The following is a 12836-nucleotide window of genomic DNA, read 5'->3' as shown; positions in this document are numbered from 1 at the left end:
ATAATAATAATAATAATAATAATAATAATAATAATAAATGGTCCAATAAAAAAGACTATTCATGGTCGAAAATGCATAGATTGTGAAGTTTGGCCATATCCTAAATCTGATTGGTATAATGGGTTGTCATTGAAAGTAACCCATCAGCTAATTTTCATCACTATTATTTAAGGGTGCTTATGATCATATGATAATGATTCCCCCACATGAAAAAGAATATCAATGTCTCTTTTGGAAAAATTTTTAAAAAACATTAGATAATAAAATGTTACTTAAAATATACTAATTTTCCTAAATTAGTACTTAAATTTTTTATCAAAATCAGTACCTAAATTATTAAATCGTTGTCCATTTTACCCTAACTGTTAATTCCCGTATCATAACTTACTACGTAGTCAGGAAAAAAAATTAAAGAAAAACTAGTTTAAAAATCAAAATCATTAATGTTTTCAATTAATTCCTTGTTTCAAATTAATTTGTGCGTCAATTTCTTGTCTGGCTGTTTCTCAACTATTTAATGTTTTCATGTTGTCTGCTATTTAATGTTTACGTAGTTTTATATAATTATATATTTATATGATTAAATTTTAGTTAGAGTCGGGCCAGACTCAATTAAAAATTTAGGCTAATTTGTTAGGGTCGAGTCCGGCTTGAAAAATGAGCTTAAAATTTTACTCAAGTCCGATCCAAATAAAAATATTAAAATTCGGGTCTAATTCGACTCGGCCATATTAATTTTATATAATTTTAAAATATATATAATACATCAAAAATACTAAAGCATCAAAATAAATATTTTTAACAAATTGAAAATAAATTTTAAAAATATTTATACTTAAATAAGATTAAGATAGATGCAACTTAACAAAAAATGCCTCTAAAATAATAACAAAAATAACAAATGTCTTTAAAATAATAACAAAATTAATAATAAAATAAGTTTTATACAATATTCAAACAATAACAATAAAATAGTAGCAGAATAATAGTAAAATGGTCGCAAAATAAGGAGAAAATAACAAGAAAATAATATTAAAAAATAGATTTTTTTGTCCTTTAGTGAAATCGGGCTGGGCTAGGCCCGAGCCAAAAATGCCTTACCCTAGTCCCGGCCTATTTTTAAAACGGGCCTTATTTTTTGTCCAAGCCTATTTTTCGGGCTTATAAAACCCTCTTACATTTCGAGCAGGCCGAGGAACCCAACCCATGAGTAGGTCTAATTTGACATTATTGTTGCAATGATCAAAAAGAGAACATGAATTTGAGTATATTTATACATAAAAAAATCATAAAAATATAAAACGAGCCAAGCTCAGACCTTGAAGGTTGAAGCTCAAGCTCGGCCTATATAATAATGAACTTAATTTTTTTTCTTAAACTCAATTTTTAATCCTCCTACTTCTGTCCAAGTAGAGGTGATCATGGGCCGGGCCGGGCCGGGTTCGGACTGGGCCCATACAAATTTTTAGGCCCGTCTACTAGGCCCGAGCCCGGCCCGAAATATGGGCCTAAAATTTTGCCCAAGCCCGACCCGAAATAAAATTACTAAGCCCGAGCCCGGCCCGACCCGGCCCATATTAAATTTTTTTATTTCATTAAATAAAAATTTAAAAATATAATAAATCAAAAATATTTAAAAACATAAAACAAATATTAAAACAAATAAAATAATACTCAAACAATTCTTAAAACAATACACAAATTAATAATATAATAAAAATAGTTATATTAAAATTTAAAATAATTAAAATAAAATAAAAAATATATATTAATATATAATTGGTAAAGTGGGCCCGAGCCAAAAACTCTTACTCGAGGCCTGCCCGTTTTCTAAACGGGCCTCGTTTTTTTGCCCAAGCCCATTTTTCGGGCCTATATTTTTACCCAAACCCTCCCATTTTTCGGGCGGTCCTTCGGGCCGGGCCGGACCGGGCCGCCCAGCCCATGATCAGCTCTATGTCCAAGTATGAAAATGTCTAGTATTCAGTGTGGTGGTTGTTATTTTTGACATTTTAATTTCTATTTAATGTGCATAAATTCTTTTGAACTTCAAATTGTATAGTTCTGACTCTCAAATGCATCCCTCTACTTTACTAAAATTGATAAGTTAGTCCGTTTATTTTAATTTATTATAATTTAGTCTTTATATTTTATGAAAACTAAAAAGTTAATTCAATTAGGTAATGCTGCTAAACATATTCGTTAAATCAATGACATAAAAATCAACAATTCCATAATTTATATGCAAACAATAAATTTTAAATCATCTATGCCGGCTGATGAAGACCATAGATTTTGGCCAAATCAAACTACTCTTTCATGGCTGTAAGGTAACGTTTGGTGCCTTTCCATGTTATAATTCCGATAGAATGTGATTGTTGAGAAAGTTACTTTACAACATTTGGTATATATTAGAACGTATTGATTAAAATTCCAAGAAAGTTGCACATTTGATTCACTAAGTACTCTCCTAGGAGTGTAATGGTAATTTATGAATTTATCCTTATTAAATAAAAGATAATATTCTTGTATTTAATTTTTATAATAAACTTTATTCTTAAAAAATATTTGGATTAAATAGTTAATAATAAATTTTAATTAATTTTTAATTTATAATATTAATTGAAAGCAATTTTGTTTCTTGTCTTAATAATACACATAAAAAATCATGTATATATAAAACTTGTTTTTGGAATAAATTTAAAATTATGTATATATAATATTTAGAAGAATCTATCAAAGTAATAGAGAAAATCAAATAGTAAGAGTTAGGATAAAGGAAGCAGGCAATAGCTTCTCTCTGTTTCTTTTTTTAGGTTTATCAACAGATCAATACCATAAATCAATATAAAATAGGGTTAATTTTGTCTTAATAATACTTTTAACTTTCCAATCTACATGGGAAAGTTTTCTTCCCACATTTTATCATGGAAACCATATTACCATGTTCATGGGAAAGTTAAATTCTAAGTAAATAAAAATTGACATACCAAGCATTAGAATCACTTTTCGATTGATTAAATTTCTAAGAAAGTGACTACTTTTCATCATACCAAACATTACCTAAGATCAGTTTTCAAAAAAGGAAGAAGATCAAATTTAGACTTTTTTAAGGTTAAATTGTAAACTTTATCTATGTATTTTATAAAAGTTAAAGAATTAGTGTATTTACAATAATTAATTACAATTTGATCAGTCTAATTGGGTAATAATACGAAATGTTATCATTAATTAGCTTACTTCAAATATACAAATTTAATAATTCATGCCAACAACCTAGTAATAAAAGTATTAAGTTGTGAGGCATGAGAGTTTAGATTCAATTTTAAGTAATTTCAACGGTGGATATCTAAGAGTAGTAAAAGTAATTGATGTGTGTACTCACAATAAAACTAATTTCCTAATTTCTATAAAGTAGAAAGATAAAATTCAGAATATTTTTTGGGATAAATTTGAGTAAAAGCCAGAGAAGGCTTTTTCCTAGAGAACCCAGAGGAAGTTAAAATATAGAAAAAGGGAAAGTTAGGAAATTGCATTTATGTGTGGATAATGGGTGAGAAAAGACTCTGCAATCCTACCTAATTCACTCCTTTTCTTTGCTTTCTTATCAGTAAGGTCACTTCAATACACATGATTTTGTTTCTTACATATGTAAGGATATTTATTTATATTCATGTCTTTCACAAATGCTTTGGAAGTTGCAATGAGAAAAGCCAGCACATGAACCAATTATAGTGTATCACATCAACAACAATGATTCATCATCATCATCCAGATAACTACAAACAACATTGATTGATTTAAACTATGACTCAAAACCATACATAGTGAGATTTAAACATGAAAACCCAAGTTTCTTAAGCCAAAACCTTGAAATTTGATATATTTTATTGATACAAACAGCAGTCACCAATCGGATCCTGTGTAAATGAAGGGTATGCGAGCAGCGGGCAGACAAAGCATGCGCGTTTCAGTTTGTAAGGCTAGGAGCAAGTATCGACCAATGCAGTTGGCAGGGCACATGGTAGACCCATTAACGACCATACACCATTAACGACCTCTCTCTGTACTTTTACCATTATCTTCAAAATTTTGGGCACCAACATTTCAGGATTTTCAAGTAATGCAATGAAATAATACATTTATGAAAATGATGGATACAAGTCACTATCATAAACCCAGTTTCAACCAAGGAGGTTAAGGAGACGAGAACAAGAAGGAACTAGGCTTCTGCATCGCTCTATTTAGGGCGGTAACTGTTACATTGAAGACTTTGGCAGGCTGCCAATTGGTTGGACCACAACACCAGAAATCAACAAACCATTCAATATGGACACATTCTTCCCCTTCCATATCTAAGAACCATTCATTCCTCCGAGTGATAAGAGTCAGCATGTACTAATGCAACAAAATTTCAAAGTATCTACGTCGTCATACGATGAATTGGTTATGGACAACACTAAGGACAATGCACAACTTAGAAGATTAAATCTTTCTGCCATAAATCCAAGAATGAAGGATGAGATATCATGCAACTAGTGTAGAAAAAAGGGTTCAAGTTTATATATGGCAAGTAAAATTCAAAAAGCTGCTAAAAATGGCCATGTGAATTGTGTACAAACTGTTGGATCTACACAAAAAAAAAGAAAAGAAAAAAAGAGAGAATCTAATGCATGATTTGTATTCAAATAAGAACAGGTGTGTGTGGATGCAAAGGAAAACAACTTACAAGTTATTGGATGAAACAAAGAGAACATCTCATAAACATAAGCTCCCAACGTTTTTATTAACAGCGGCGGCTAACCATTAAACCAGAGATTAAAACTCTGATGAGGGACAAGAATTTACAAGATCAGATTGCTGATACGCGGAAGTGGTGACCGGGTGTTGGAAACAGAATTTACAGATGATGCACTTGGCGATATTGCACCGAGTGATATCTTCATGCAGTATGAGTAATATTAATAGCCCTTCTTAGTCTTTCGAGAATTCCATTAGCCTTTCTCTTGGATCTCGAAGTTCCATCTTGAGCAAGCTTAGATATTGTTCCGTAGCTAATCTCTTCTTCCTTTAGTGCCTTCCATTTGGTTCGATCATTAAGACAGACGGTGTGCAGGATTGCGATGCAATTTTCCTTATTCCGTTCACAATTGCTCTCCCTGACAATACGAAGCAAGCAAGGAACTGCTCCAAGCTCCCCCATTTCCTCAATAGCCCTTTGATGGGTCGAAAGCATTGCAAGGATAGCCAATAATTCATCTACATGCACACCATCCATAATCTTTTTTAAAATGACCTTTACTGCACCATCCTTCAGAGCTCTTGCCTTATTCTCATGGATAATGCATAGGTTAAATATTGCAGAAGCAACATCTTTCATTGTCAACGGATGACCCTCGTCTAGAAGGTCAATGAGAGGTTTTAAGACACCAGATTTACCAATAAGAACCTTGTTAGAATCAAGTGCTGATAGAGTGAAAAGGGTCGCAGCTGCATTGCTCCTTGTTTCAATAGTTCCAGATCTCAGTGCTTCCATAAGAAGGGGAACAACCATTGGTGTTTCAGCAACAAGCTTCTTATTGCTGTCATGGATCGAAAGGTTCAAGAGTGTCGTAATCACATCTTCCTGGAGATCAGGGTGAACACCACTCTGAGAGTTGCATCTAGAAAGCGGGGTGAGCAGTTGAGTGATGGCGTCAACGGATTCACCGAAAAGAGCTCGGAATGAAGGCACCTTTTTTGTCAACAAACGAAGCTCCTTTGCTGCTTCCTTCTGTTCAGGCACTGCAGCAGACAACTTGTCGAGCAAGGAAAAGAAACGGTCACACTCTGCTTCCGTGATGCCCTCCTCCCTACCACACTGTTCAGGGTTCGACAGTTCTATCCCCTGACTCTTACACCACTGCGATATCATCTCCCTGATCAGGTGATTGGGAGTGAGAATCGTGTGAGAAAGAACTTGTTGGGTTCTAGGGCAAGTCCTATTACCCGCATTCAGCCATTTCTGGATAAAGGGTCTGTCATATGTCTGCAAATCCAAATGAAACCAAATCAAGAACCAAGCTCCACAAAGAGTCAATAAATCCATTTTTAACATAAACTAGAACAACCAATCCAACTGGTGAACTTGAATCCTCAGTATATTATATAATCAAATTCTTGCATTCCCAGAATTCAAGTCTCTAAAACAGAAAGATCGAGCAATAACATTCGCCATATTGAAATATTGTACAGTAAATATATATTGAGAAAAAAAGGGATTGAAATCTTCAGATAGTAGTATTTCTAAATCTTCAAGTTCAACTAATTAATCTGAATCACGCGTAAGTGGCCATTTAGTTCTTATTGAAACCGGAAATGCAGACAAGAAAAATATACAAAGAATGTCAACCTAAAAATCATTTTCATGCACCCACATTTTCTTATCACCAAACAGTGAAACCAACTAACCACCTTCATCAAGAAAAGACCCAAAAATGAAATCTCAAAGTATCGCTTTCTTTTCCTTTCAATCTTGAAGAAACCAATCCAAAAGCAAAGGTCATTCATTACCTGACCAGAAGCTAAAATAACAGGATCTCTCATAAGCTCGTTAGAAAGAGGACATTTGAACTCTTCAGGACAGGGCACCGCTTCACGTAACTTAAAGGTGGCCGGCGAGGATCGTTTATTGAACATAATGAGGCCTCTCAAAGCACAAAGAGCATCTTTAGCTCGATCGATGGCATGGATGCTGTATTCATCGTCGTCGACGATAGTCCTAACCAGTCTCTGCAATTCTTTCTTCAGTTCCACTGCCTTCGCTCTCACCGTTGGATCCGAACTCAACACCCCCGTTTTCGCCATCCCACCCAATGAAAAAGAAATCAAAGCCGTTAAACAAATTTATCAATGGAGAAAAGAACAGAGAATGAGAATACTCTGTTTCATTTTTCTCTATTCTGAACTACGGATATTTTATTAAAAAGGAAAAAAAACAACGACAATTTAATACTTTTCTGCCATCTTCTTCTTCTTTTTTACTGCTCACCGCACTCCATTTTTATTTATTTATTTATTTTGTTTTTTATTAATAATTGTTTTATGTTTTTATTTTCATTTTCAACTTTTTCCCTTAGCAGTGTGGGAGGTTTCTTCGCCGCTTTAATGCCTTTCTGTCCACCTTTGCGTTTAATTGGGATTTCGCCACGTATGTTTTTATATATATTTATTTATGTTATTTTTCATATTTCTATATTTATATATTTAAAAAAAACTTGATTATGAAATTCATTCTTCTAGTTTACTAAAATTGATAAATTGCTAAATCTTTTCGTTAATTTATTAATACGAGAATTAACAATTTTATAATTTACATGAAAAATTAGTTAAACATAATAAACGGTTCTGTGATTTATATAATAAATTAGCAAAACCTATAGTTTAAGTTCATTGTGTTTACCAAGAAATTATGTACTAACTTCTTAGTTTTTATAAAATATGAGTAGGGATGCAACCAATTCAATCTCAACTCGAATAGCGGCAAGTTTGAGTTCAACTCAAAATTTAAAGTTCACTACTCAGTTCGAGTTTGATAGAATATCAATTTATAAATTTGAGTTTGATTTAAAATTTAATCGGATTATTAGAGCTTGAGCTCAATCAAGTTCATTTATTAAATTTCGTACACAAAATCGAACTCGATTAAGCTCCTTTTGTATTCAAGCTTGAATCTATTCCTACTTAAGCCCTTTCCAAATAATAAGGGTAAAAATGTAATTTTACAGTGCTAGAGATTGTACGACTTTAATCCCACCACAAGTCCTCATTAAGCACAAAAAGAGTCATACGTCAAAAGTTGAATCCGTATAAAATATATTATTTTATAATTTTTTGTGAAAATGTATAATTTTTTTAAAATAAATTTAATAGTTTATAATTAATACCTACAACTAATGCACGGAATAATTTTATATTTTCTGCATGATATTTTTTTGAAAATTTATTTATTGAGAAATTTTAGCCATCCTAATTTTGAAAATTGTTGAACATGTAAGAACAATTACATTGAAACGGATTTGGTCTTAAAAAAACATGGTTCTGGACATTTAAGATGAGTAAAGTATAAAATATATCACGTGTGGATGAATGATAAATTTAAATTATGATGTAAACACATTATTTGGCTGAATTTAACAAACCAAATTAATTTTTAGAAAAATTATGTACTTCATAATGCATGAAGGACCCACATGCGCCAACATGCATACAGCTGGCAACACGCTTGCCTTTTATTTTTATTAAATAAATATCATTTTATTTTTTTTGAATATATAGTGAAATAATGCTAATAATAAATTAAAATTTTTAAATATTTTTCTTTTTCTAATTATGAGGTTTAGTATAACTCGTCATGGGTCGTGCCACCCGTTTAAGTTTGTCTAAAAAGTGAATGGATTTAGGTAAAAATATAGGTCTAAAAAATGAGTTTGAACAAAAAAAAACCCGTTTTCTAAATAAATTAGGTCTTAGTAGGATTTTTTTTACCCGAGCTCAGTTCGACTCCAACTTTATTTTTTGTTATTGTTTTACTGTCATTTTCTTATTATATTACTACTATTTTAGAGATATTTGCTTACTAAGTTATAACTTTCTTAATCTTATTTAAATATAAAGCCTTTTCTAAATGTATTTTTAATCTATTAGAAAATATTTATTTTAATATTTTAATATATTTGATATATTATTTTTAAAATTTATTTTTATATAAAAGGTAATCTAAAAAATTTAATATAATTCAAATTTAATATTTTTAATTTAAGTCAAAATTGAGTAGAATTTTAAGTCTATTTTCAAGCTAGGTTGAGTCGAAGTTTAAAAATGAATATAAAATTTTATATAGGCTTGACTTAAACCCGATCTAATAAAATTTAAAACATAAAATTTTAATGGTTTCGTTGGAAACGTGGCATAAGTTCACATCAATCTAGTACAAGTAGATGAAATGAAAGTTATAACACGTGGCACACAGTGGCAAGAGATGGCGGTACATGTCAGACGAGGTAGGAAATTATGCAAGGGGTTGAGGGAATTATAAGCTGAACTGGAGAACACCAATAGCAGGTAGTCCCAACCAATTACTTATAGAACTTTGGGTCAAAGTCAAGATCCATAGTTTTCTCAACAGAAATCGCGGCTGATTTTTAGTTTAGGGTCTCCTCAAATCTCAAGGAAGGACCATCTGCATTGCTAAAAATGTATTTCTAGGACTTAATAGACTAATATTCTATTAAATATTATTTTATTTAAATGTAAATAAAATAAAATGGTTATTATATTAGAGTTTTGCTAACACGTGTTCCTATAGTGGTTTTAATACATTACTACTATTAAGTTAAAATTATGTATTAATCACGTTTTATTATATATATGTCATCTCTAGATGTGATCATAGTCGGGTCATATTGTAAACAAAATTTTAAATCTGTTTTATAGGTTTGGATTCAATTTAATTTGGCCGAAAAATAAGTTTAAAATTTTATTCAAATTCTATCCAGTTTGGTCCATTCATACTAAATTTAATTTAATTTATTTTTATATAAAATAAATTTAAAAATATAAAACATCAAATAAATTAAAAACATTAAAATAAATATTTTCAATAAATTAAAATAAATTTATAAGATAAGTGTAATTTAACAAGCAAATATCTCTAAACTAGTAACAAAATTAATAATAAAATAAGAATTATACAATATCTAAATAATAACAATAAAAATAACAATATAATAGTGAAATGACATTAAAATAGTAAAAAATAACATTTTTTTGCAAATTGAGTTGGGCTTGAGCCAAAAAAATTATTTAAGACTCAATCGGTTTAGAAAACAAGTCTTATTTTTTGTCCAAATTTACTTTTTAATCATATATTTTTACTCAAATCCTATAATTTTTAGAGTAGATCAACAACTATAATCATCTCCACTAATATGACTAAATATTAATTTATTAAAAATTTAAATAGAAAACAAAAAAAAAAAAGTGGAAAAATCTTGGGAGCACTGAAGATGAAAGTCAAATCCCATTGCTGATGACAATTATGCCCTTAACTTAACCATTAAGTTTAAGGTGAAAAGACTTTGGGTTGATACAATTAGCCCCCAAATCTCTCACATTTTTTGTGTATCTTCAAAATCATGTAAAGTTGAGATTCTTAATTAAATGCTGTAAAAATGTTAGAAGGGAATTAGGCAATGTTTATTAAAATAATAGAAACACAGTTGCTTGATTAACATCAAAAAAATAATTGGAATAAATTAGATCCAAATAAATGATTTATTTCTGAATGGATCACATTTAATATAAGTTAATGATTAGGTGTTTGAATAATTAAACAGTCTTTTAATATATAGTTTTTATGGGATCATGTACTAGAGAGGATCTTTGAAATTAATGATACATCATGTGAAAGAAGAATGAAAGTAACATCATCCTCAAATAATTATCGTTTAATTTGATTGGCATTAATTTTGTTGTCAATACAGAAAAACGTTTTGAGTACGTTAAAGCACATTATCAAAAACACATTATACTCTTATTTATGAGTTAGAGAGAGACTATGAATAATTAAAAGAATATATATATATATATTATAACATGCTTTTTAGAACGATTTTAATTGCATATTTTCAAATATAATTATTGTGTGGGTAAAGAGTATTCTCATCAAATTTTATGTTAAGTCGAATTAGACTTTTAAAACAAAATAAATATTATTAATTTTTTGACATTTTACAAGTCTGTTTCAGTAGTTTATATTTGGGGTTTATAATTATTTCTTTCAACAAATTTTCAACATAGTTTTTCATGTCTATAAGATTTGGATCCAAAATTTTATTTAAGGGACATTAAATTTTGGGTAAACTATACTAGTAATCATTCAATTACAAATAAATTTCATTTTTGGTCATCTAATTATATGAAAAATTACAAAATAATCACTCAACTATTTATTTTTGTCTTTTTTGGGTCGCCAATAGGTTAATAGTGGTGGCTTTTAGGCTTTGCTTGGATGAGTGGAAAGAAAATTGGAAGGATGAAAAATTAAAGGGGTAGAAAACTAGAAGGATGGAGAATATAATTTGTCTTTTCATATGTGTGCGTGATAGAAAATATGAAAAAAACGAAAAGAAAAAGTAGTTTTCTTTCTCTCCATTGCTTGATAGAGTTGAAAAACGAAAGGAAAGAAAATAAAACATTTGAAAAATGCGTAGTTTTCAACTAACATGCACGTCTTTATTATTTTCTCTCATCTCATCATTCTAATTTGAAAGAAGTACTTTTTTATACATCAGGATGAAAAATGATCGTATTTCCTTTCACTTTTCTTCTAATTAAGCACGCTTAAAATTATTTTCTTTCTACTTTTTCACCCAATCAAGTACACCATTAAAATTGACATAATAACAATTTTAACCCTCAATATTTATATATTATGTCAATTTAGTCTTAATTTACTTAAATCTTTTAAATTATAAATCTACCACGCAGGTAATAGCCGTCAAGTGGGTAAAAAATGTCATTGTTTGGAGGTTTCAATTTGAAGTCCAAGACATGTGAGTGATGGGAATCTTTTGTTTGCCTTGAATTGAGGACAAAGATACATAGTGTTGCTTGTTTTATAGCTTTATAGAGAGTGTGATAAATGAATGGATGGATGGATGGCATGAGTTCAGTGGATAAAATGGAGTTTGGAGTTTAGCTTTCTGAATGGGATGCAATAATTTCCATGTGTTCATAACCCTAATCCCCATCAGGCAGGGACAACTATCATTGCGCCACTTATATACAAACTTGTCAAAAGAATATAGTCCCCTGTATGTACGCATCAGTTTTTAACTCATCTTTCCCCTAAGATTGTAGTGTTTGTTTGTGTGATGAGAGAAACAGAATGGTGCTTTTGGGATTCCGATTAGAGTTAGTGCTTAATCGAATCAAGTAAAAATTTATATTAATTGAGTTGACAATTTTTATTTTATTATTTTAAATTGATTTGAAATTTTTCAAATCGAGTTAAGTGAAATTGTCCGAGTTAAATTTAAAAATTAAACATGTCAAATTAAAATTTTATTACAATATAACTAATTTCGTGTTATAACACATAAATTTAAAACTATAGATATTTGAATTTTTAAAATGAAAATAAGAAAAATAAGATCCTTTTAGTATAATAAATTTCAATAGTTTATTAACTTATTTAAGTTTCAAAATTATTATTTTAGAAAATTTTAAACTTTTAACTTTATATATTTTTAGATTTTTAAAATTTTAAACATTACAAATTTTGGATTTTTTATAATTATTTTGAACTTTTTTATAATTTTTGTTGAGAGAGATCAATTTGCTCATTTTCAAAACTAACAAGATCAAAGGGGTATTTACACCAATATGTTATTCAAATTGTAAAATTCAATTTGACTCGAACTCGAATTACTTATTCGAGTTAAACTTGAAAAAATCAAATAGCTCGATTCGATTAACTCGAAATTTATTTTTTTTTTCAATTTTTTTGAATCTAATCGAGTTTTGTTCATCCCTGCTTCTAGCTGCATAAATACTAGGGGTGAGTAAAACTCGATTTGATTGGAAAAAATTAAATTTTTTTTTCAATTTTCAAGTTAATCGAATCGAGTTATTTGAGTTATTCGTATTATTCGAGTTAACTCAAATAACTCGATTTGAATTTCAAGTTTGAGTCGAGTTGAATTTCACAATTCGAATAACTCGAATAACAGATTAGTGTAAATACTCTTTTGGTCCTTGTCAACTTTGAAAATAAGTAAATTGGTCTCTCCCAC

The 12836-nt window shown here is 29.8% G+C and overlaps 1 protein-coding gene across 1 annotated transcript; it reads right to left on the bottom strand.

The window, feature by feature from the left end:
* Window positions 1-3853: 3853 nt before the first annotated feature.
* Window positions 3854-7143, bottom strand: LOC108472624 (U-box domain-containing protein 9-like). The gene is made up of 2 exons (XM_017774207.2): window positions 6553-7143; window positions 3854-6028 (listed from the first exon to the last, which is right to left on the bottom strand). Exons 1-2 carry the CDS (start codon window positions 6844-6846, stop codon window positions 4943-4945), a joined length of 1380 nt encoding a protein of 459 aa, XP_017629696.1. The 5' UTR covers window positions 6847-7143; the 3' UTR covers window positions 3854-4942.
* Between the last annotated feature and the right edge of the window lie 5693 nt (window positions 7144-12836).

The sequence above is a fragment of the Gossypium arboreum genome, chromosome 7, assembly GCF_025698485.1.
Source record: "Gossypium arboreum isolate Shixiya-1 chromosome 7, ASM2569848v2, whole genome shotgun sequence".
In the NCBI taxonomy this organism is placed as follows: domain Eukaryota; kingdom Viridiplantae; phylum Streptophyta; class Magnoliopsida; order Malvales; family Malvaceae; genus Gossypium; species Gossypium arboreum.
This window is presented reverse-complemented; position numbering and strand designations above follow the sequence as displayed.

Coding starts and splice junctions, on each gene's coding strand:
- LOC108472624 (XM_017774207.2), bottom strand. CDS start 6,846: ATGGCGAAAACGGGGGTGTTGAGTTCGGATCCAACGGTGAGAGCGAAG. Junction 6,029..6,552: donor TTATTTTAGCTTCTGGTCAG/GTAATGAATGAC, acceptor TTGGATTTGCAG/ACATATGACAGACCCTTTAT.